Genomic DNA, 24,337 nt, shown 5'->3' with positions numbered 1-24,337 from the left:
CCAGAGCCCGGGGAAGTTGAACACGAGTACCTGGGTGGGGGAGGTCATGAGCTAGAGTCCCTGGCTGATGAGTTCTCTACGCGGTGGAAGAAGAAGGCTCCAGGATGAGCTGCAGTCCATGAACGCCAGTCAAGGATTAGGATGGTTTTTGTTAGCTTTGACATGCCCGTGGCTTCGATGGTGAGCGCCGCCGCCGCCGCCGCCGCTGCTGCTGCTGCATGAACCTGTCGTTTAACTGTACATCAGCTTCTTCTGCTGGAGCCTTTCTGCTGATCTATGGCTTCATCACATTCTGGAGGCGAATGTCCCATTTTGGCTCCGGTGTGAGTTGGTGGTGAGGCTCAAAAACTTGTTGATTCCAGTTTGAAGTTCTCAAGGACGCTGTGAAGCCCAGAACAGTTTATGAAATATCTGTTTTCTCGGCTCTGTTGCTGGTGTAGACGGGATAAGCCGAAACGTGCCTGCCTCCGTGCGCGGCGGCTCTCTGACCTCGTCTAAACTCGACCGATCGGTTTAACGCGGGTCTCTTCTCCGAGGCTCCAACACTAAATGTGGCCCCACAGCTCCGGAATGTGTATTTGCGTGGAAGTTTCTCCCCTCTGGTGATCAATACAGCCAGAAAAGGGCTGAATTGTTTGATAGTGAGCAGGACCCCCCACACTCAGATTTACTGTTGTTACGTAACCCCCTTTCAGGCCTTTACTCCAGTTAAGTGCTTTCACAAAGAACCCGGGATGTTCTTCCTAAAATGGCTGTGCAACCCAGAACAATTACGCCGAGCAGTCAAAATATTTATGTTTCATGGTGTTACACATGCAGGGCGCAGAGCCACTCAGAACCCTCTGATAAGCCTTTATCGGCCCCTTCCTGCAGCTCGTCTGGGCCCTCAAACCACTTTGCTTTTCTCCCACCTGATTTTACATGTTTGTGGGTTTTTAGGAGGAAAACGTTCCGTTTTGGAACCTTCAAGACACCGGAAACATGTTTTCTCTTTTATTTCATGATCTCAAAAAGGTTCAGCAACAGTGAGAACTTGGTGCTGGTGACAGTCGGGGGGGCAGTGGTGATGGGGTGAAAGGGCCACTGCACAGATTCCCATGTGGGATCAGGGAGGCCGACATCATTCCACGGAACATCATGGTCACATTTAACCTGTTCCGAGGGTTTCTGGGATGTTTCGGCTGCGTGCAGCGTTGAGGAACTGCTTTCTGTCCTGTTTTGCCTCTCTGGGGGGGGTACGTGGCTGACGAGGAATGACGGCTCGGTCCGGGAATGTGGGTTCAGCATCTCCGTGTTTGAAGGTTGGGGGTGAGATTCCTCGCTGCTAACAACAAAAACAAGTGTTTCCTTGTTTGCTCTGCTGGCCGCTCATAAAGTGGTCACAGCCTGCAGGAGGGAACGCCGGCAGGGGGACAATGGAGGGGGAACAATGGCCAGAGTGGCCCGGTGTTCCTCGGACCGCGTTCCCTCCTGCTCCGAGTGATGTAACGAAGGAAGCGGCGCTCCTTCCCTCTCCTGTTTGTCTCTCATCGTTAGTGATGTCACCCTCACACAGAATTCCCCTCCAACTTCCTGTTTGTCCTTACTTTGCGTATTTCTCTCTTTGCTTCATTGTCTCTTCGTTCCAGAACTGGAAATGTAAGTGGTTTTTTCCAGGATGGTCATTCTTTAGTTTTCATTTTCAGTTCTTGGTCACTGGGGCAATTTAATGTAAATGAGTGCATTTACTCAAGTGTTTTGGGTGCAAATGTTTAATTTTTACACACAATTTTAGACTGACAGATGAAACAATGTTTAAGATATGATTAGTTATATAATGATGTACCCCCCCCCCCCCCCCCCCCCCCCCCTTCTCCCAAAATAAGACATTTTCCATCAGAAGGACATGAAACTTTTAAGATGTTTTCCCCAGACTTTTTCACCAAGTTTGTCGTTCTGTTGTTCAGGGTCAGGCACGACGGAGGAAGAACATTACAGAGTTCCTGGGGGAGGCCAATATTCCCACCCCGGATGCTCTGGGGCAGATCAGTGGCTCCTTGCCCAGTGTTGGGGTTGGGTCAGAGAGCTGGAAGAACCGGGCTGCCAGCCGCTTCAGTGGCTTCTTCAGCTCCAACGCTGGAGCGGGACCCTTTGGCAAGGTAACCCTGATCACATGAGCGTTGCTTTAAAGCTGTTGGTCACAGCGTAGATGATTCAAGAGAAAGAGAATCGGTAGCTGGCAGCAGCACGAGGGGGTCAGCAGGTCATTTCCCTCCCCAAGACCCGGTGAGGTAATTTCCCTTTAAGTGACTTGTTGGCTCACTTGTTTTCAATAGATGGAAAGTTTCATTCTGTTCTTCCCACCTTCGTTTCAAAAGCCCCGAACTGATTGAAGACTATTTAAATTGTTTTGCATAATTATAAAAACAATCTCCACTCTTGGTTTAAATGGGAGAATAAATCCAGGAAATCGGGGAAACTTTGCGTAGCGTTAATGATTGAGGTCTCGTGCGCTCTGGAGAGGTTGTCCGAAGCAGCTGTGGTCATGAATCTGATCCGTTTTAAAAACCTTTAAATCTAATTTGCTCGAGGCTGCAGGAACCCTAACAAGGTAACGCGGAGTGCTGGAATAACATCTTTAAGCGATTCATTAAACAACTCTGTCAGTGCTAATTTAGCTTTTAGCTTCACATCAATTCTGCAGACGGATGGAAACAATAAATTTTGTTCCCAGAAATTTGACAGAAATGTCAGACCTGCACATAAATGGGAGCATAATGATTTCTTTAAAACCAAATTCCATCCTGAGGTCACATCCTGCAAAGAAGCAGATGTCAGATGGAGACAGTATCTGTCAGTCATCTGTCACTATAGCCCTCACCTCTATTCATCCAGACTGTCCCCCTTAACCTCCCGAGGGCCAGAGCTCCTCCACCAGGACCTGGACCCAGACCCTCCATATTGTGGCGATGACCCACTGGCAAACCCTCCTGTCACAGCTCTTTGAATCTGCCAGTTGCTGATCACATTTGTACAATTTGTCAGAGCTGTTGAAGGTAAAGCCACAGTCGGGACACTTCATGAGCCACGAACCAGTAGCCCTTCTCCCCCCCTATGCTGGTGCTCCCTCCCCACCCCCTCCACTCTATTGTTAAAGTGGTCTCTATGCACAGAGCTGATTTTCATAACTACATCAGGCCCGAGAGGCTGAACAATGAGCTGAATAGCAGCTACTGTTGGATTCAAGACTCGAGGCGCCAGTGAGGACAGGAATTATGCTAATGCATCGACTCGGCCCCACTTACAGTGTGAACGCATCAATAAATTGACGCAGCAGCGACGGCATTAATCTCTTTGTTTCCCTGCTTTCTTTGTCAGGAGTTGGACCGTTTGGAGCAGCTGCAGAGTAAACTCCACTCCTACTCAATGTTTGGTCTGCCCAAAGTGCCCCAGCAGCTGTCCTTCCACCAGGACTCCTGGGAGGAGGGGGAGGAGGAGGAGACCAACCTGGCCATGGAGGACAGTTGGCAGATGCTTCTGGACGATCCGCAGGTACGAACACAGCGAGGAGGACGTGATTAAAGCACAAACCTCCCTTATGCAACACCGACTTCACGTGATTAAAAAGGCAGGAGTTGCTTGTTGGATGGACTTCCTCATCCTTTATCTCCCATATAGATGCCCTGAATGCTACTTCCCAGAACAATACACAGCCTTTACATGCTTGTGTAAATCACGAGAGCCATCTGAGGCTGCTCCGTTTCAGCTGATAACAAATACGTGACTAACCAGAACATTGAGATACCACTGCTCCCTCAGTAAAGGTTAGGCCAAAGTTCTTACAGGTATCCCAGTAATATGTGGGATGATGAAGTTACTGAATACACATTAATAGCTCAAATCAGTGAGTAAATGTATGTATCCTCCCATAAAATCTGTCATATTGATTGCGTTTGGTCTGGTTGCTCTGCGTGGACGACTGTCGTTGCTCATTTTAAAACATTCCCAAGATCTGTCCTGATTTCCCACCTGCTCCTCGTGCAGACTCTGACCAGGAGACAGTTCCACCAGCAGGAGGCGATATGGGAGCTTCTGCACACTGAAGCCACATACATAAAGAAACTGCGAGTCATCACTGATGTACGTGCAAACAGCTCAATCTGCACATCAACAGCTGAACATGCGTGTTGAGCTCCTGAGCGGTTGTAGTCAAACGTCTGTGTTTCCGTTTGGGTGGACGTGCAGCTCTTCCTGTGTGGGCTGCTGAACCTGCAGGAGAGCGGCCTGCTGGGGGACGTGGAGCCGTCCAGGCTGTTCAGCAACATCCAGGAGATCGTCTGCCTTCACAGGGCCCTGTGGAACCAGGTGATGCTGCCGGTCCTGGAGAAGGCCAGGCAGGCGCGTGCACTCCTCGACCCCACCCACCTGCACCACGGCTTCATGACGGTCAGTCAGAGTAGTAGAACAGATCTTCCTGTTTAACAATGTTGTTTTTGACTGCGCCCGTGGCTTTCCTGCGTGTTTAATACCTCTGACGCCTTTCTTGCGTGTCCAGTTTGGCTCCAGGTTCCAGCCATACATCCGTTACTGCATGGAGGAGGAGGGCTGCATGGAATACATGCGCACGCTGCTCAGGGACAATGAGCTCTTCAGGACCTACGTCACGGTCAGTCCTACACAACCTTTTGGTGATCCAATAGTTATTTTAGGTGTTTTTCCTGTTGTATTTGTGAAATGAGTTTTCTTGTGCAGCGCTATTGGAAACTCCGCTGGCTTTTAAACGGGCTTCGTACATTTGTTGACGGCCCCACCCTGCACCCGGAGGACTTGCTCATTTTTGCATTTCCAGTTTGTTACATGATCCGTTTCCCGTCTTTGTTCTGGTTCCTTTCAGTGGGGAGAGACGCACAAGCAGTGTAATCGGCTGAAGCTGGCCGACATGGTGGCGAAGCCTCACCAGAGGCTCACCAAGTATCCGCTCCTGCTGAAGAGCATCCTGAAGAAGACGGACGAGCCGGCGACCCGTGACGTCCTCAACAGCATGGTGAGCATTTTAATGCTAGATTGGTATTTATCAGAGCTTCATCAGAAGTTACTAAAACGTGTTGGAACATGTTCTGCCATGTGTTTAGACAAGTGACGTTTGTTCTTCCTCCACCAGGTGGCAGTAGTGGAGGGCTTCATCAACAGCGTGGACTCTCAGATGCGCCTGCGTCAGGAAAAACAGAAACTCGCCACCATCTCCGCTCGCATCGACTCCTATGAAGCCGTCGAGGGCAGCAGTGAAGAAGTAGAAAAGGTCAATCGAGAGCTCTTTATTCAAATGAACGCGCCGTCAGACACCGACTCACTTTTGCGGCCTCCTCTTCAGATCCTTAAAGAGTACAACCACTTCGACCTGATGGCTCCCATGAGAGGAACCTCTCCGGAGGAAATCCGACAGCTGCACCTGGAGGGGGCTCTGAGGATGAAGGAAGGCAAAGACAGTCGGGTAAAGGTCCATTCCGTGGCCCCACCAACCGCTCCGCGCATCATTTCCTGTGACGGCGACTTATGAAACGCGTTTGTCCTCAGATGGACGTCTACTGTGTCCTGTTTACCGATCTGCTGCTGATCACCAAACCGGTGAAGAAAGTGGAGAAAGTGAAAATCATCCGGCAGCCTCTCCTTGTCCACAACATCGTCTGCAAGGAGCTCAAAGATCCAGGCGAGTACCGAGGCCTTCGAAGGAAACGGAGAAATAATAAAGTGCTTTTTAAAAATCCAGCCAGGTAGCCGTCTTCTAATCACCTCTGGGTTTTGTTCTCTCCCCCCTGCAGGCTCCTTCATCCTCATCTACCTCAACGAGTTTAAGAATGCAGTGGCAGCCTACACTTTCCAGGCCAACAGCGCCACCCAGGGGCGAAGCTGGGTCGATGCAATCTCCAACGTACAGGTTGGAATTTCGCTTCAAGCTTCATTTATTCACAAATTCCCAGGCAGTATTCAGAGACGGCACGTTTTTGAATGGCAGAACAAGTTGAAGAGATGCACAAAGCAAGAAGAGGAGGAGGAAGAGGAGGAGGAGAGCAGTAACTCCACAACAAGTTCTCCATGTCTGAGGCACAAAGACCAGCAGAACTCGAGGTACAACCGCGTTCCTTCCAGGCTGTGAATGAGTGCATTTCTGCTAAAAATGCAGCTCCAGATGATCTGAATGTGCATTTGAGCTCCAACCAACCAAAACTCTGTTCCCAGCCAATCAGATGGTTCCACCGAGACGCTGTCGGTGATGGACATTGACGAGCCCGGAGAACACGGAGATCCTTCTGCCAACAAGAATCTAGAGGGAATCACAGATAAAGACCTGGCTGAAGTCCCTCAGACTCGGGCCACTTCAAGTCCCCGCAGACTTTACTCTGAGCCAGGACCTGACCCAGAAGAGCTGGACCCCCAGTGCCGCTCCCTCTCCATGGACAGCGCCTATGGGACTCTCTCGCCAGAGTCGCTCCTGAGAGAGCTTCAACCACAGCCGGACCAGAGTGAAGGAGAAGAGGAGGAGGAGGAGGAGGATGAACTGCAGCAGGCCACGAGGGTAGAGGAAGAGGAGGAGGAAGAGGAGGACTCCACGTCACTAGGCTCCCAGCAATCGGTGGTCCAGTCCTCTAAACCTCGGCGGTGGCCCCGTGTTCAGCCGCACCTCCATCTGTCTCGCTCGGAGGACAACCTGCTGCAGCACTTTCACGGGAAAAACGCTGCATCGCACACGCGTTCGCTCGACCCTGAAGCGCAGGCCGAGTCACGCTCCAGGGACCCCGACAGCACGCTGGCTCACAGCAGGAGCTTGTCAGAACTGGGCCAAAGCTGCCTGGAGTTGTTTACCAGTGACATCGACCATTTAGGTGACTGCTCCAACGGCAGCGAGACGGCTGAGCCGACCTGCACCGCGGAGGACGGGGGGGACGCTGGGCGCTCCTCGCCTTCCGATCAGTCGCAGAACAGCTGCTCGGATGGGGAAACGGCTCTGCCTGCTGGCGTGGGCGTGAGGAACAAGTCCACATCTGGTGGCGGCAGCTCGGGGGAAGTTTCACCCAAAAACAGGAAGTCGCCGGCGCAGCAGCACAAGAAGCTAACGGTGGCTCAGCTGTACAGGATACGCACCACTCTCGTCCTCAACTCCACGCTCACTGCATCGTAAGTTCCCCACAGAAGCAGAGTCACACTTCCCACAGTTTAGAGGAGGAACGCTGAAGCAGCGACAGCACAGTTACACACAAAGATGAGGTGAAGGTGCACAACGGAGTGAGGGATTGTGGTCCTGTCTTAGTTCAGAAGACGCTTCCCATTGAGAGCTTTAGCCTGGTATCATTAACTCTAAATTGATGCTCAGCAGCAAACGTCTCGTCACTCTCAGGGTGTCTCTGCTCAGCATCTTTGGACCTGACGTTCCCTTAGCTGGGATCAGAAAAATTCCAGAAGCAAAGCACAGACGGCAAAGTTCTGATCCAAGAACAGACAACGGCTGGCGTGTGCGATTACTAAAGCCACTCTTACAGTTAGAAGTCTCGGTGCTGAAGAACAACCAGGGTCGGGAACATTCTGGGTCCAAAATCCTGCCAAGAGAAAAGTGTCCAGGTTACAGCGAGACAGTGTTGATATCAAATAAGGGAAACAGGAAAATACTGTTGTCTGACACAGATTGTGCCTTTCCGTTTAGCCGAATATGCAAGAAAATACTGGTTGTAAAATGTTGGATACACGTATTTTGAAGGGATCGTTGCAGAATCTGGATCCACGACTGTTTGTCAGCAATTATTATTATGTTATTATTATTTAGTCTTTTCTCTTTTTGAAGGCAGCTGTGTGAAACTCTTTCTGCCTTCTTGCAGGGAGGTATAACCACTCGACCAGTGGAACCAGTAAGGATCAACACTTGTTTGGCTTCAGTGGACCGAAGTTCTTGAGACACAGATGCACTCTCTCTCTCTCTCTCTCTCTCTCTCCCTCTCTCCCTCTCTCTCTCCCTCTCTCTCTCTCTCTCTCTCCCTCTCTCTCTCCCTCTCTCTGCGTTGCTGCCTCTCTCTTCCTGTTTCTGGACTCTGATCCAATCCTCGTTTGCGTTGGGACATTTTGCATTGGTCTCCAGAGTTCCTTTGGAGTGGAGGGAGAAGCAGAGAGACTCATTAACTGCTTGCACTTTGCGACAGAAGTAGCATCATGAAGGTTGGGACCTTTGAATCGGGAGCGATCCCGAGTTAAAAAGACGGACGTTAAGTGATGCAGGAGGGGGGCGACCAGCCCATATCTGTGCTACTCCTGGTTTGCTTCAACAAAAAGAAAAAAAAAAGATGAAATTGCACAGTCGTCGATGTATAGAAGAAACACTGAGTGAAATTAAAGTCTCACCACGGATTTGTTGTTGTGCAGATGTGAATGTGTGTCCCCGATTCCCGACTGAACCAAAACAGATTCCCAGCTCCTGTCAACGCAGCGACAGATTCCCAGCGACTCGCCAAAGCTCCACAGCAGACGTCACAGACCATCAGTCCTCCCTTTTCTTACTATTCTGGAACTGACGCCGCTTGGTTATGAGGAACTAACAAGATGAGGTGATTTGCTAAAAAAGAGAAGTCACTGAGGAAGCTTTGAGGAATCTTCTGCACCGTTTGAGTTTGAGTTTCCACCAACCAAAGAGCATGAGATCATGTCTGAACACTGTCAGAAACGGCACGTTGGCTTACATTCTTGGTGTTTTTTCAAGACACAAAACATGAAAAGTTGAGGTGCTCTGATGAGGATGAAGATGAGGATGAGGAGCCACTCTGGGTTTGCTTGTTTTTCCAGGTGACAAACGCAAGAATCCATTTTTTTCAGTGTTCAGATCAGCGGAAACTTTATTCCAAACTTTGCCCCAAACCAAATAGTTTGTTTACTTTTAGTTCTTTGTTTATTTGTAATATTTATTATGCTTGCTATATTTTATATAAGATATTGTTTATATTGTTTGCCTACGATTTGTAATTTTTTTTTCTCATTTTGTGGATGTAGTCTTAATAATTTGAATTTGCCACAAACCAAAATCATGTTTTCCTCCATCAGGAATGACTTTACAGTGTCTTACAAAATAAAACGTAAAAAAGCACCTAAATGTGTCACAGCCTGTGTTTTAAAAGTTTTAATCCACCTTAATGGACCCATTTGGGGGCTGGGTGGACATTAAAATGTGCGCTGATGTCAGCCAACAGCCGGTGGGAGAACATCTGGGGGGGGCAGAGATCAGACGGGTCGTGACAAAAGTTTAGTTATTTTTAACATACTTGAGTTGTGGGGTCGGCATGAGTCATTATGCTAACGATGTAATGGACTCCGACCAACTGACCTCTGGTGGAATCGTTTGGGTTACTGGCAGCTTCTCCACTCAGAAACACAGATCAGGTCCAGCTGTCTCTCTGGTCCGAACATCTGCTTCCAGTCCAGATGTGAGTGGTGCTTCTGAAGCCCGCCATCACGGACCAAGGTGTATTTACAGGTGATTATATCAGCTAATCGCTGGATTACAGCATGTTGCCTCTAAGCTGCAGAGAAAAGACAGCGTGCGCTTGTGGGATTTTCTCCTTAATCTGCTCCCAGAATTCAGCGGGGGCCCCTCCCGTGCTCACATCTGGCCCTTCTGGATTTACTCTTGTAATCCTTGATTTTAAAATGATTTTAATACGCTGAACTGTAATTATTTAAATGCAGATTTCTATTTGAGCAATGAATTAATTACACAACCTGGTTCAACCATCCTGTCTGCAGAGCGGAGGAGGCTATTATCATGTAGCAGCACTCTACTCTTTCGGATGGACTCACCACTTATGGAAGAAAAGGAAAAATTACAGCTCAAATGCAATAAGACAGGAGGAGGCAGACGGGAGATAAAGCTAAGATTTTATGCAATCTTTCGATCCTTCCTATTTCGGGGTATTCCTACTCACTCACAGATGTGTCATCTCCGCAGCAGCTGAAAACTTTGGGAGACAAAGAATTGAGATAAGTTTGCGCGTCATTTCAACGCCACTCCCGACCACCAGGGGGCGTCCTGCGCCGTGTTTTCTGCTCACTCTCCATCACTTTCAGTGTGACACCAAACGGCAACTGTCGTGGTTGGTATCACACAATATCACACAGCAGTTTAGTCAACCCAGAAAGGTCTTCACACTTGATTTGTTTGCAGATTTACCCGGCACGCCCTGAGCAGGCGAGTGCACATCTCCGTGTGAGGCCCGGTCAGAAACGCCACATGCACCGGGGCGGAGGACGGGTCACTGCCACCTGCTGCGGCAGATGTCAGAAACCATGCTGTAAAAAATGTCCGATTAACACAAAGGGGCACTTTGACAAATCCCGATTATAGGAGCACTTTCATTTATTAAACTCTGCCAATCCGCTGTTCTCTTTTCGAGCGGGGATTAAAAGCAGGTAGACACCATTGTCTGTCTAAACAATCCCTCTTTAAGCTCTGGCTGTTTCCTGGTGCCCCTGAGCGGTCCGGCTGGTCGCCTGCCTGTAATCTCAGTAGGGGCTTATGGGTCACTACAACCACTACGCAGCCCCATTCATCAACATCATCCCCTTTAGAGGACTAGGTGATTGGATTTAGGACATGTTTTACAGGCCGGGAAAAAGCCAGAACAGCATTGGAAAGCGTGTTTACATGAGCTGTGCTGTGAAAAGGCCTTCAGACGAGCGAGGCCATATGGAGCAGATAACCCTGCCAACATCTGCCCTCCATCAGTAGCACACAACACTCCAGCTTTGACCTTCACGTGGAGCAAAGGAACATCTGGCGTGGACCCGTGGAGCCGGCGTTCGGCAGCAGAACCGGTCTCACCCCTCGGTGATCAGAAGTCCCATTAAGCTCAAATGGATCAATATTAATCTGATTAGCGTTAATGAGAAGTAACTCGGTAATTACTCGTCTTTAATTCCTCTTAAAATCATACATTCAGAGGCAACTGTGGTACTTTTTCTCCACTGAATTATTTACTTTTCTAACAAAGTAGTTACTGATATGCATGTAAATCCATAAAAACCAGCCCAGGGCAGCAGAAACATCCTCTAACACCGCTCTAATACTGGTGAAGCCTGTGATAGCGTCAGGGGGGGTTCTCCAGGATCACAGCCTCGACCTTCTCATTCAACCCTCATAAGATGAAAATGGAAAGAATTCAACTAACGTTGTATTGCTAACGAAGAGCATGAGACAGTAATTGTGCTGAAGAACTTTCCTTCTGATGGGGTTTAGCTCTGGAAGCAGCAGAGGTGATGAGATCAGCAGCTGCTCCATAAAGACGCCACAGATCCCTCGGGATCGCCTTAATTCCCGTAAAACTTGTGTTGTTTGCTAAATTGAAAAAGCATAAGGTCCCACTTTCACATGAGTCAGATAAACTCCTCACCTCAATAATTGTATCAGTCGGTAAGAAGCTTAACGTAATTACAATATTGTCTTGGTAGAGCAGCGGCCTAAAACCAGGAACAAAAACCGCCCATTTTATAAATTAAATGGAGACGCTGCTACTACACGGGAGGGATTAGGAGGTCTGGCACATTTAATATTTACAGCTAAATTAATCTGACAGTGTGTCGCGTGTAATACCTGAACTGATGCTGATCGCTGCCCTGAACCCAAAAAATAGGGTTACTCTCATTCTGGTGGCACTTAAAAACCCAAATATCAGACGCCTTGGTTTGATCCCGAGGGCCACGTCGGTTGCTACAGCAACGCAAAGACAGAAATAGAAAGAACAGAGAAACACAAAACCAGGAGCTAAAGTCAGCTCAGCTGAAGTTAAAGGCACAGACGATCCCCAACAAACTCCCTGGAGCGGGGCCGATGGATCTACTGGGGCCGATGGATCTACTGGGGCCGATGGATCTACTGGGGTCAGTGGATCTACTGGGGCCGATGGATCTATTGGGGTAGATGGATCTACTGGGGTCAGTGGATCTACTGGGGCCGATGGATCTACTGGGGTCGGTGGATCTACTGGGGCCGATGGATCTACTGGGGTCGGTGGATCTACTGGGGCCGGTGGATCTACTGGGATCGGTGGATCTACTGGGGCCGATGGATCTATTGGGGTAGATGGATCTACTGGGGTCAGTGGATCTACTGGGGCCGATGGATCTACTGGGGTCGGTGGATCTACTGGGGTCGGTGGATCTACTGGGGTCGGTGGCACGCAGCAACATCCCAACATTCAATTGCAGGCAGAAGTTTCCAGAAACATCTTTTCATCAGATGCAAACAGGAATCTTGTGCCAAGGCCGATGGAGCCTCATCAGTGTTGGGAAACGGCCTGTTGAACGTCACGACTCGGACAACGAGAGAATAATAATGATTTGGTTCTTATTTAGTGATTCTGTGTAAATCAGAGGACCATCGTGCCGGTATGATGGGATGGTCGTTAACGTCGTTTCCTTCAGATAATAATAATAATCATCCGTTCAATAGAAACCTGCTTTCTCCGGGTCTGAACGTGTCCTTTACCCCAACGCAAGAGCTGATATCGGCCATGTTTGGTTGGAAAACGTTCAAATGCCCAGTGGCACTGTGCGTGTGCGTGTGCGCGGTGCCCGGGCTGGAGGCAGGATGCTGCTGCGCGCTGGGCTCTAAAGGGTTAACAGGACGCGGCGCAGCGGCGCTCTGCTCCTCTGGGTGGAGTGAAGTTTACACATGAACTACACAACTAATTATCCCGGCGACTGCGTTATGGAGCAGTGGTGAACCCCCCCTCCCCCCCGGCAGACGCGGTTCTTCGGTGTCCGGAGGAGTTGGGGCCGTTTGGGGCCGTTTGGGGCCGCGGATCTGCGCCATGAGTGATGTGAGTGAGGAGGCGCTGCTGGAATACTTCTGCTCCAGCGGAGGAGGCTCCGGCAGGGTCCGAAACGCAGATCTGCTGAAGACCTTCAAGCCTTTTATTGGCCACTCTGACCCGCAGCTACGAGGTAGGTGATCGATCATCGATCAGCGATCGGGAAAAAAAGCGGCGCGCAAACGGCGATGAGGTCGCGCGCTGCAGTTTCTGTTAAAAACCGCTCTTTTTAGGTGGAGGCGGTTGGGGAAGGTGGGGTTTGTGTCCCCTGGTGCTGCTTTTGTCCTCGCCTGTTCTGCCTCAGACATCTGGTCTGCATTAAAGACCCGAATAGCTGCAGTTCCAGCAGGATTGTGTCACTTCCGGCCTCGCGCCAGTAAGAGCCGTCTGATCGGTGATCAGAGGAGCCGCCGCAGCCCGTCGTGTGTCACGTGGAGGCCCCGTGGCCGCGCGTTCAGACGGTCTGTGCGCAGACCGGCGCAGCGAGGCTTTCCTCTCCTCCCTCTGCAGACGCTTATATAATCATTCTATGAACCACAGCAGCCAGAATGCCTCCCATCTTTATTTAGACGGGTTCTGCCGGGCTGGCCTAGGTGGTCCCAGACTTCTGTCTGCAGGCTGACGCTTTAACGAGACCACGGAGTCACTTCCTCCAGGAATGTGGCAAACATCCACTCCAAAAGCTGCCAGCTTGTGCTGAAACGGTTAAAAACTGAATCAAGTTAACGCGAAATCTGACCTACAGATGATGGTAGCGGTGAGAGCGCGGTCACTCTTGAGTCATGAGCCGCCAGTAAAACAGAAATATTCTGAAAGGAAGTAGAGTCATTTAAATAAGACGTCACAGCGGAGAGATTCTATCTCTCAGTGGTCAGAAGATTGTGATTCACCGTCTGTCCACTGGACACCAACTTGACCTTTAGCCCTAAACACAAACATATTGAAACGCCGCCCAATGATTACACGGAGTGACCTTGCTAACATGCGCCGTCCAGATGCTCCGGTTGTTGACAGAGGTTTAGAGCGCTGCCATCTGACACAGATGTCCAATTAGAAATTGCTTCTCACCCATTTAAAGTCCCAGCTAACATGTGGCTGCAGGTTTTCGAGGCCTTTAATTGTGATGATAGCAATTTAATCAGCCAGCCAACATGCATGACTGGATCTGGACCTCTATTAATGGGCTGGTTCTCATCAGATCAGCAAACTGGGGCATGTGGGAAGAGCGGGGGTGTTTTGCATGGGAGGGAGTCATTTTGGGCTAATAAATAACCAGTAGGTTGCTGTGGAATTCTGAGGAATTCCCAAACGTGAGCGCCTGCTTCCCTGCGACTTCCTGTTGTGAGCTCTCACTACATATGTTCTTTCCTTCCACCTCATGGAAAGAGGAAACTCTTCAATTGTCCTGAGCTATGTGCCCACCAACACCTACAGGCCTGAATGAAATACCTAAGGCTGGAAAAATGTGTTGTCCTGACGACCAGCGCAGCCCTTTAATGACAAAGACGACACGTGTGTGAAAACCTGCTCCTGGTGTCAACAAATCAGAGATCTTTATCTGCTGACCTCCGTCAGCGCCTCTTTGTTTGGATCCCACAGTCAAAGATTTTCTGTAGCTATTAAAAGACTCAGGTTGCTGCCTGGGTGGTGTGTGTGTGTGTGTGGGGGGGGGTCTCTGTGCCCCCCCTCACCATGTTGGTTGTTTATTATTCAGGGGAGAAGTTGGTATTAAAGAGAAGCATCTGGACTGGTCTGTCAGGCTTCACGCTGGGCCACCATCAAGCCTCGTCCATAAAATAACCTGAGGAATTTGTTTAAAATGAGAGCCTGAAGAGTAAATATTGTCTCTGCAGCCAAGTACAGAGAAGAATTCAAGCTCATCATCGACCGGATCGCTGTGGTGAAGTCAGAAAATGTAAGTAAAAGACTTTCTGAGAGTTCCTGCTCTTTTTTGTTCTCCCAGTTTTACATTTTTACTACATAATCTCGTAATGCCATTAAAGAGCCATGCTTTACATAAACAGCCATTATTAAACAAGGAGATATGACATTTAGCTTTACTGGCTAAATAATATCTGGATCTTTGTTTGGGATTTTAATTGATTCTACGACTATTCATTCGGATCCATTGATGAATATTTGTGGTCCAGTTTGTGTTGTTTTATCCTCCGACCACTAGGGGCGTCTTTAAAGTCTTTTTGTCCCTCTAGTGATCAAAACTCAGAAGTGCTGAGCACTGAATGTGTAACGGGTAATCTTATCACCCGATATACGTTATATACGCTAAATGTAGCCAGATCAATAATAATGGACACTTTCCTACTGAGCCATGAGAGCAGCAGAGCTGTGGCGCAGCGCTGAAGAATCAAATGAGACCCATTTAGAGCAGCTCAGGTTCTGACCCACACCACTGCTGCCTGCCTGTTTGCTGCAGGGTGAGAAATATCTTGTGCTGAAGAAGAAATACAGACAGATGCTACAGGAGCGAGTCGGCCGACATCCCAGAGCAGACGTGGACGGTCAGAGACACGCGAGTCCAGCCAGGAGCCCGGCCACGGCGCCGTGGGACGCGACGCACACGCAAGCCGTGTCCAGGCGACCCCACGCTGCCGCAGAGGTGACCTTTATGTTCGCGCGGTAGACTCAGAGACAACGCTCGAAAATCCAAAAGTCAGTGAAAGCACCATCAACGCCGCTATGGCCTCTCTTCCTACACAAAGATGTCTCTGTTGGTGGAGGTCATGGAGGTCACGCGGCATAAACATTTACAGAAGAATGCTGGGCAGCACAGACGCGGGGAGGGGGGCAGCACAGATGCGGGGAGGGGGGCAGCTGAGGTGGCAGCTATCAGAAGAAAGGCAAGGTTATATGGCTTTACTTAAAGGGCAAGCGAATGTATAGAAGCACTTTAAAACATTCGGAGCTGCTTTAAAACACACTAATCCTCCACAGAGGCACTTTTACATATTGTTCCCGCAACAACAACAGTATTTAATCACAGAAGATGAGGAGATTTTATGCCACCTGTGCTTTATTTGCCCTGCGGCTGCCTGTTAATGCTCGACGTGGCCACATGTCCGAGCAGTGGGACCTGACTCATCTCTGCTCCCCTGCAGGCTCTGCAGCAGGTCCAGCACACCGAGCCGTCGTGTCCCATCATCCCAGTCCCAAACACAGCACAGAGCAGCAGGGAGGAGGATCTGGACAAAGACTCGGGGTCAAAGGTGACCTTTTTCACACCGTTTCGCCAGTTAAGAAAGTATAGGAACACATTTCTGAGCAGAAAAGGGAGGTTTGATTCAATTAGTGTTTCTGAGCTAAATGGCACAAATGTAATCAAACCATCGAACAAAGGTGAATTCCTTTTGTGCTAATTTGGAAAAAGCTGGACGAGATTCGATTTCAGCGGCTAAAGTTTAGTTATTACAGCTTTGAATCATATTTCAATCAATTAAGACACAAAGTGGTGTGAATAAACTTTACCATATAAACCAGTCAGGACCGGCCAGTGGACGTCCCTAAAGGAGACACGTCTGCTTTAAAGGGCTTCGTCTCCTGATTCAGTTCAGATTTGACTCGACGGCACTGATAAAAGGCTGCAGCTTTCCCCGCAGAGCGCCCCCTGCTGACCGACGGTGATATGACGATGCTGAGAAAACCCCAGATTTCAGATCTGTTTGTTGTTGTTAAAATCAAGATTATTTTAGTCTCATGATTGATTCACATCACCTCAGCTATTTTTTTCCTATTCTTTATAACCATCCTTTTAGGATATTGCTGGAAAAATTGTGTTTCTGATTCAGTGCAATTAATTGATTAAAGATTTTTCTTTACACTGGATGTTGTTGCTGCAAAAGCATCATCTTCCTCTCTGCACTGGTTCTAGCTTCACCCAGCAGGTGGTGCTAAATAAATTACCTGGATTTGTAGCCTTCAGTATGTTAAATTGGAGTGGGAGGAGGACCTGCAGGGGGAGAATCTGCATTTAAATGAAGCTCACCGTTATTATGTTAAGCATCAACATGTTGGAACTCATTAGAAAGATAATCATCATTTGTGTCCATTAAAGAGATTGAGATCCATCCCACAGAAACAAAGGTGGTTTCTGTGACGACCTCAACAATCCACGGATGAAATATGTTCATCAATCAGATTTAATCTGTTTGCTTAACGCATTAGTGACACGGCTGAACGCTGCAGCGTCACCGCTCCAAATCAGAACACCTGAAGCTTAGAAAGACCTTTCAGCTGTTTTGATAAAAGATCTGAGCTTTACGCAGAAGAACTTTAGTACATTTGGTCCATTTGTGGGAGAAACTCTGAGTTCAGGGAGGTAAAGATGGTTTACACTTATTTTTAAGGCTCAAATTAAGAGTTGTCTTAATGTTAGTCATTAAAATTCTAAAAAGGAACAATTAAAAGAGGGGGACTTGTTTCTTTCCCCATAAGATTTGTGATCAAGGCAAAAATTCCAATGATTGATCTGAAATAGAGAAGAAAAAGGAGATTTCTGTTAAACAGACAGAACCTTTTCCACACTTTTGCCCCCCCCCCCCGCACTTTAAAGCAGTGTTAATCTGCTGTCTGCTCCTGATCTAAAGGAACACTTCACACGTGAGAGGCTGGAACCTCCTAACATCCTGAGCTGAGAACCTTTTGCTTCAAAAGAACACATAAATCAACCTGAGACACGTCGAGCTGTCACAAGTTTCTCCGGAAGAGAGAAAAAAGCACACGTCTGTTGTTCTTTAGCTAATTGTTAATTGGATTGTTATTCATTACCCCTCATGTGTGAAAGCGACACCTCGGCCTCGCCGGGTCGTTACCTCGCTCACTGTCTGACACCCTTTGGTCACGTCTGGTCAGCTGGAAAACATCAGAGCGCCGGCCGGCGTGCGTGCTGAAGCCAGCGGGTACTCCACTGGGGTCGAGGCCGCCTCGTGTCACGCTGACCTTTTAAGTCAGCGGTGAGTTCAAAATCATCTGTTCTGTCTTTCAGTCCGAGTCGGAGCAGGATGAGGAGAGCACGGGCAGCGTGGGCTCTGCTGCTGTCGCCGTGAGTGATTTCTACGACCACCTTTCTGGATCTTTACATCCTTTACATCCTACTGTTAGCTGTAGCCATTACTGCCGTCTTTTCCTGATGCTCCTGAACTCATCACAGAACTCTGCTCTCACGCGTCCGTGACTCAGTGGTTTGTAGGAACCGGATTAGACGTTTGCAGCTTCAGCACTATCAAGCGAGGCCGCGACAGGATGTGGACAGCGGGGTGGGTTTCTCCTCTGTGTGCACATCTGAGCTCCGCCCACTTCTCTCTTTATTAGCTGGATCCTATAGAGAAGGAATGGATCTACTCCGCCGCCGGAGCTCGAGTCCCTGACCTCTCGCAGCTGCTCAGACAGGACCCCTCGCTGGCCAACAAGAAGGTAGCCCCGCCCTCTGACCTGCCCCCTCCAGGGATAATACCACTTATTTACATTGGATCACATTTGTGATCATCTGCAGCGATTTCTAACACAAAAAGTCTTCCAGGGCAAAAGAACAGCTGCTCACTAAAGTCATCCAGGCTGCTTTTGTACCGCACAATTACAAATTCACCTCCCAGGAGAGCTGAACCCATTCGTGTGGTGTGATGCACAGATCCACTAATCTATGTTCTTGTGTTTTGTCTTTTTGCTGCACCAAATCCAGGACTTCACATCAGTGAGTATCGCCCGACGCTGGTGCCTCAAATGTCCTCAAAAATGCTGCTGATCTCAGCGAGACAAACGTCTCTACAAGTTTGACTGATGATTCAGATCTCAGAGCGTCGCTGGTGCATTTTTCACCAACTTAAATGATTGGATGTTTAACCTGTGGAGCTCCTCTCTACCAACATTCCATGTGACCGCTAGCTTATTTGATTGTTGTGCCTTTGGTCTGACTGAACGGTTTTTCTCTCTCTTCTTTTTTCCTGACGCACCACCACGCTCCCCAGGGGGTAAGTGTCCTTCTATATTTTTTATGATTTACTGCCCCCAGTCAAAAACCTCGGCTCCTCCCTCCGTTAGCTGAAACAGTCGGTTTCAAAGGTCCGGACCGAACGAGGTGGGCGTGAGCGCACCGCCGCTGCCATGCTAATGTGATAGAAACTGATCACCTTTCATTGCATTTCTTGATCTTTCAGCTGTGATGCACAAACTCTCAGATCTGTTTTGCTTGTGTAACTTTCACAAGCTCATTCTGTGGAGATTTTCTGAGAACTCGGTGTTAAAACATCCAGATCGTGCATTTCAAAGGTCCGCTATCAAAAGGATTATGAAAGATAGCTTTTTAGCTCCTTTGCCCCCCTGACAACCCAAATCCTTTCATTTGTCTCCCTGTGCGCTTAAGAGATTTGAGCTCATGTTTGTTGTCCCTCCCCTGTGTCACAGTTCTCACACTGTCCTGCAGCCGTGCCGGACCACCTTCTAAGAGTTGCCCTAAGCCTCTGCCATCCCCACCCGGACAAGATAGCATGGACGCCATTGAAGTGTGGGGAGATGGGGGAGAGCTTAAGGAGAGTCTTAATGCTCCACAAAGGCTTCACCCACTTAAAGATAATCTGAAAGTAATAGAGCAGGCTGGGATTAATTGTAGAACAATGCCGGTTGTGTCCCTGTGAAGGTGTTAAGTCCCCCCCAGGCCTCTTTGATGTTGTCTTTAGCCCTCAGCCTTTCCCCGACCCTAACCCTTCTGCAGATAACGTACAGGACAACACGAGTCCCAAGAGCCACGAGAACCCGAGACTTCACACGTAACAGTTATTACATTTGTCAGAGTCCCGTCCTGACGTACGGGATGTTAGCGTGTCAAGCGCCAGGCGCTAAATGGCGTGTGTGACCACGGCCGCGGGGATTACTCTTCATCTCGACAGGAATCAAGTGTTTCCTGCTCTGACCAAATGTTTGTTGGGATTAGGAGAGTAACGACGTTCTGCCGCGGGACACTTCGGGACTCAAAAACAACAATATGCCTCCGAGGTTTCCCCACATGGGCTCCTACGGCTCTCTGCTAGTGTCTAAAGGAACCTTCCTTGAGACATTTTTGCATTTTTCCGTTAGAGCTGCTGGAACACCTACAGTCCAGTTACATCCCACATTTCCAGGACCGAAGGACAAACGAGCAGTTTGTCGGTGTCTGTTGAATGTGGTTTAAACATCCTCGACTGTGAGTCACTGTGGGCGATGTTTGCCCACCAGTACCAGTTGAACCAGTGGTACTGGGCTTTTTCCTCATCATCTCATCTAACTGCTCTCCTCTTCCTGTCTTCCTGCTTCCGTGATCCCGCTGTGACGGACTTCCTCCACCACACAGTTTGTAAGTACATCATCGGGCCATCACTCCTCTCTGTCTCTCTCTCTGTCTGTCTGTGCATCAGGCGTCGCCCACACTCGCCATTGTGTCTTCTTGTTGATGTGACGCCACTTCCCTCTCTGGGGAGCGCACGGCGGCGATAGAGCCGTCCCTGAATGATTGGACAGGTGGGTCTGTGGAGGCGGTGGGGGGGCAGGACCCTAGTGGGCAGCGACAGAAACGAAAGACGTAGGAAGGGAAGACTCTGCATCCTGTTTAGCCTCGTCCATCACACGTGCACACTGGGAGAGCTGCAGAGCTGCCTCTCAAACTGCCCTTTGGCCAATCCATCTTAGAGGACGACAGCCAGCAGACAAAAGGGATGGAGACACTCCAGCCAGACTGCATCCATCATGAACTGCGTTGGCTCTGCTCAGAAATGTCTCTCCAACCAGCTGCTGGACGAGTTCTGCTACAATTAGCCTCCAAACACGAAAAAGCAATTGTCAACACACTGGACTCACATTTCTGCCACGTATATTACAGCCACTGAACCACACACACGTATATTACAGCCACTGAACCACACACACACACACACACGAAGGTGTTTGCAGAATTATTCCAAGACCACCCCACAATTAGAGCTAAATGGCTAATAGCATGTTAAGCTAAAGTAAAAATCTTCTAAGTTAATGTCAATCGTGAGGTTTTGCCTGGTCGTGTTCCCTCCAGTTAACAGCAGCTCGCACGGTTAGCAAGCGACGGCGAAACTGTTAGCATGTCCAAAGGTGGAACTGTGAACGGCTGCCTGCTCAGCTGACCGCAGCACCTGTTGATAGCCCGTAATTACGTGTTCCAGATCACAGACGTCCTCCTACAGGTGACCGGGACGTGCGCTTGTGTATTTTCAGTACACATGCCAGTTATTTTCCCGTCAGCGTTGGCGTTTGAGCGGCCCTGCGTCTCCGAGGGCTTGGTTCCCCTCTTTGATGCGTGCTGACAGAAGTGTGCTGATGCCTGGGTGGGTCTCCACTCTGCGGGTCACACTAACATCATCAATCTTCCCCCCCGTGACAAGCGGCTGCCCCCCCCCACCCCCAGCTGTGGGCACAGTGCTGTGTTGTTTTGTAATTAGGCTGTAAGATGGCAGGAAACCATCTCCCCATCTGTCCAGGCCGCTCTGTGTGAGACCCTGGAGGGAATGTCTGATTCCTCCTGACAGACGTCCGGAACGTCGGCGAAGGAAAAACTTTCTGCTGAACTCTTCTTTGCCTCTTCCTCACAGACGGCTCTTCACTGGGCGGCCAAGCACGGCAGCAGGGACATGGCCGCCCTGGTGGCCGACGCCGGCGCCGACGTCAACAGCAAATCGGTGGGTTTGTGTGTCTGTCCTGGAATCATCATCTTCAGGTTCTTCCCTGTCTGGGCCCATTCCCTGATTTATCCTTTTGTCCCCCGCAGCACGTGAGTACGCAGCGACGGCCCGTTGGTGGATTTGAGCGGGCGGCACCAGCTGCTGGTTTCTTGTTTAACGTACCGTTCCCACAGCGTCTCTGTGGAGATCCAGCTGTGCAAATGTATGACAGCACAAAGTGTTGTGGAGCCGCGCTAATAAATCACGTCATGTCACGTTAATTGTTTCCCAGAACAGTGCTTCTATGTGCCACGACGCTAGAACGATGCAATTTCCAGAGAATTACCCACAATTATGTTTTTATCATTACCTTGTGTTTCCATAACCTTTGCTAATTTGTGTACTTGTGTCTCTTGCTGGTTTGGCTGGTGGGCTCTGGGCCTGGGGAACCTCAGGGGGTACGTTCAAACACCTCTGCAGCCCCGTTACACCTCTGATGAGAGCGGAACATCTTGAGTGTTTGTGTTCTTGGTTCCCTCTGCAGGGATACACTCCGCTACACATCGCAGCGCTGCACGGTCATCAGCACATCCTAGACCTGCTCGTGGGAACCTACGGTAAAAACCACCGCTCGTGGGTCGGGGGGGACGATGCTTCGTTACGGGATTCTAAATGTGCCTCTTTATAGGAGCTAAAGCAAACCTGAGGGACTACAGTGGCCATCTCGCCCTTCATTACTTAAAGATGAAGGAGCCAGAGGGGTCTGAGGACTATGGCGAGCTGGGTGAGGACTTCTGCTTCCTGATTTTAGCCCCATTTTGGCAGCGTTGATATTGTGTGCCGCCGCCCTTATGGATCACATACATGCCGTCACATACTGTAGTTTAATATGGATGTCAGAACGTCCTTAATTCTGCCCCGGGTTGGTGCCGAGCAGTTCTAACAGGAACGATGTGTCGCCCCAACATAAACATCTGATTTTTGATGAATTCATATTTCCGTTCAGTGTCAATGTCGTTAAAAACAACTGAAAGTCCACATTGGCTCTTTCAAATGAGAATGGTCTCGATCAGCTTTTCAGGTGACTCAAGCGAGAGACCGAAACCGAAACAGGAAGTTGGCGTCGCTGTTTCACTCCAAGAAGAAGTGGGGCTCAGCAGAGGAGCTGGCCCCGATCGAGGAGGAGCGGACGGCGCCGCCCCAGCTCGTCCTTCCCGCCTTCAGGCCCCGGAAATTCTCCCGCTGAGGAGCAGCATCACCCAGCAGAGGCCCGTTCTGCCTTGTGTGTGTGTGTGTGTGTGTGTGTGTGTTTCCTCCCACTTTCTGACACCAGAACATTGCTTAAAACCCACCCAAGCACGTGTTGCATCACCCATATTTATGTGGCGCCCACCAGGTGTTTAACCTTTGCTCAGCGCAGCACGAGCCTCTGTGATGAAGGAAGAGCTAAATTTAACCTTCCTGTTGCACAACGTTTGGAGCTAAACCCAAGAGTGTTTTCATTCCCAGCGTTGGGAACCTTCTGCTGCTGTCGTCTGACCTTCTCCAGCTGGGTTCATGTATTTATCCTCCTTTACCACGTGTTAATGGGCCCCGTGGAGAGTGACCAGTGTTTGCTATGAAAGGGCTGCTTCCCTTTTACACGTTTTACATTTATCTACTGCTGCCTTCGCAAAAAACGCCTTTTCTTTCTACCCTTTTTCCAACTTTAATTGCCTTCATTCAATTCTTTGCACAGTATTTATACAATGAAGATATTTTGGTATTAAACTAAAATTCATACTTAACGATTTCTGCGTTTTATGTTGAATTAACATAGAAAATCCTTCACCTGTAGCCAAATGCAGAATATTACAGGTAAACAGACGCAGGTAATTAAATAGAAAATCATTAGTAAAGCACATTACAGTGGGTTTAAAATGATAAAATAGTTGCCTGAGCGCGAAGAAACATCATTTTTCTGTTTTTGCATAAACATTCACTCACAGATCTTCATATAATGTTGATTTTAGTGTTAGAGGATAAAGTTGCACATTTAGACGCGTTATTTAGCTGTGAAGGGCGGAGCCAGTAAATGTAATTTTTTCTACTTCTGAAATATCGCAGTTATGACGCAGTTCAAATTCAATGGAATCACAAACGATCGTTTCAGGGCGGCTCTTGAGTGGCGTGGGCGTCACTTCCCAATAATCCGGGGTGATTTTCCCTCTCCAGAGGTGAGACTCCAGATGGAGAAGAAAGAAAAAAGGGGTTTAGAAATGGAGATCTCCCTGGAAGAAAGTTAAACATCACTAAAAGTCAAAGACCTGGCTCTGGTGCGGCCAGCTGTGACCCCCCAGACCGCTCACATACATCTCCTTCCTTCCTTCACAAGAACCTCCAGATGTGCTTTTTTAAACCGGCTCTGGTCTTAACTTTAACTGCCCGACTTTGTGGGCCACAGATGGAGTAAATATGGGTCCTGCTAACACTCCATATGGATTTAGACCTTAATTCCTGATTAGCTGAAAAGGGCAACACTTGCTTTTGCTCCCTGGATATCAGACGACACAGAGGGGAACAGAGGCAAGTGTTTTTGTGCTTCATTTTTGAAGTGAGGATGTTTAGAGGGGGGGTGAAAGAGGGAGTTTCTGTAATAGATACTTATCTTACTGCCCTCAAGCCTCTCAAACAAAGTCCCCCTCTGAAGAGATTATATCCCAGGGAGGGCACATTAACTCTAATCCCGTGCTTTGAGGCCTGACACCCCCATACCTCCCTCTGGCCCACTTATTTCTGCCCTTCTGTTGTCGGGGGGCTACCTTGTATCCGAGCATGTATGAGCGGAGCCTGTGGCTCCACGCAGAG

General features: G+C 49.0%; 2 protein-coding genes and 1 long non-coding RNA gene across 12 annotated transcripts in view; 2 read left to right on the top strand and 1 right to left on the bottom strand.

Annotated features, from left to right (window-relative positions):
• Positions 1 to 8,760, top strand: part of plekhg5b (pleckstrin homology domain containing, family G (with RhoGef domain) member 5b) — a 42,500-nt gene extending 33,740 nt beyond the window's left edge. For 4 of the 6 annotated variants that reach the window (XM_011602813.2, XM_029833926.1, XM_011602814.2 and 1 more), the window contains 13 exons: positions 1,947 to 2,138; positions 3,358 to 3,531; positions 4,024 to 4,119; positions 4,225 to 4,425; positions 4,535 to 4,645; positions 4,874 to 5,023; positions 5,141 to 5,278; positions 5,351 to 5,470; positions 5,554 to 5,686; positions 5,799 to 5,914; positions 5,993 to 6,105; positions 6,217 to 7,152; positions 7,848 to 7,987. In XM_011602813.2, coding sequence (XP_011601115.1) covers positions 1,947 to 2,138; positions 3,358 to 3,531; positions 4,024 to 4,119; positions 4,225 to 4,425; positions 4,535 to 4,645; positions 4,874 to 5,023; positions 5,141 to 5,278; positions 5,351 to 5,470; positions 5,554 to 5,686; positions 5,799 to 5,914; positions 5,993 to 6,105; positions 6,217 to 7,152; positions 7,848 to 7,857 — 2,490 coding nt within the window. In that variant the 3' untranslated portion in view covers positions 7,858 to 7,987. Of the gene's footprint in view, positions 1 to 1,946; positions 2,139 to 3,357; positions 3,532 to 4,023; positions 4,120 to 4,224; positions 4,426 to 4,534; positions 4,646 to 4,873; positions 5,024 to 5,140; positions 5,279 to 5,350; positions 5,471 to 5,553; positions 5,687 to 5,798; positions 5,915 to 5,992; positions 6,106 to 6,216; positions 7,157 to 7,847 lie in introns of those variants that run through there. The other 2 variants (XR_003887887.1, XM_029833925.1) reach the window with 2 other exon arrangements.
• A 219-nt stretch (positions 8,761 to 8,979) lies between these two features.
• On the bottom strand, positions 8,980 to 9,864 carry LOC115249181 (uncharacterized). The gene is made up of 2 exons (XR_003887891.1): positions 9,338 to 9,864; positions 8,980 to 9,218 (listed from the first exon to the last, which is right to left on the bottom strand). It is a non-coding gene; the product is annotated as an uncharacterized lncRNA (long non-coding RNA).
• Positions 9,865 to 12,608: 2,744 nt separating this feature from the next.
• On the top strand, positions 12,609 to 23,277 carry LOC101070346 (ankyrin repeat domain-containing protein SOWAHA). Of its 5 annotated transcripts, XR_003887890.1 has the most exons (16): positions 12,614 to 12,951; positions 14,672 to 14,733; positions 15,253 to 15,435; positions 15,935 to 16,042; positions 17,818 to 17,874; positions 18,144 to 18,245; positions 18,511 to 18,522; positions 18,797 to 18,799; positions 19,902 to 20,007; positions 20,155 to 20,157; positions 21,422 to 21,508; positions 21,598 to 21,600; positions 21,946 to 21,948; positions 22,035 to 22,107; positions 22,179 to 22,274; positions 22,564 to 22,610. XR_003887890.1 is itself a non-coding variant. In XM_029833930.1 (12 exons), exons 1-12 carry the CDS (start codon positions 12,819 to 12,821, stop codon positions 22,734 to 22,736), a joined length of 1,101 nt encoding a protein of 366 aa, XP_029689790.1. In that variant the 5' UTR covers positions 12,621 to 12,818; the 3' UTR covers positions 22,737 to 23,277. The 5 variants fall into 5 exon arrangements, 2 of the variants coding, with proteins under 2 accessions (XP_029689789.1, XP_029689790.1); XR_003887888.1 differs by having other exon boundaries at positions 12,612 to 12,951; positions 19,902 to 20,157; XR_003887889.1 differs by lacking the exon at positions 22,564 to 22,610 and having other exon boundaries at positions 12,610 to 12,951; positions 19,902 to 20,157; positions 21,598 to 21,713; positions 22,179 to 22,230.
• The last annotated feature ends 1,060 nt before the right edge of the window (positions 23,278 to 24,337 follow it).

Source organism: Takifugu rubripes, chromosome 3, assembly GCF_901000725.2.
Source record: "Takifugu rubripes chromosome 3, fTakRub1.2, whole genome shotgun sequence".
NCBI classification, from domain to species: Eukaryota; Metazoa; Chordata; class Actinopteri; order Tetraodontiformes; family Tetraodontidae; genus Takifugu; species Takifugu rubripes.
Note: the sequence above shows the minus strand (reverse complement) of the source record. Positions and strands in the feature narration are given on the sequence as shown.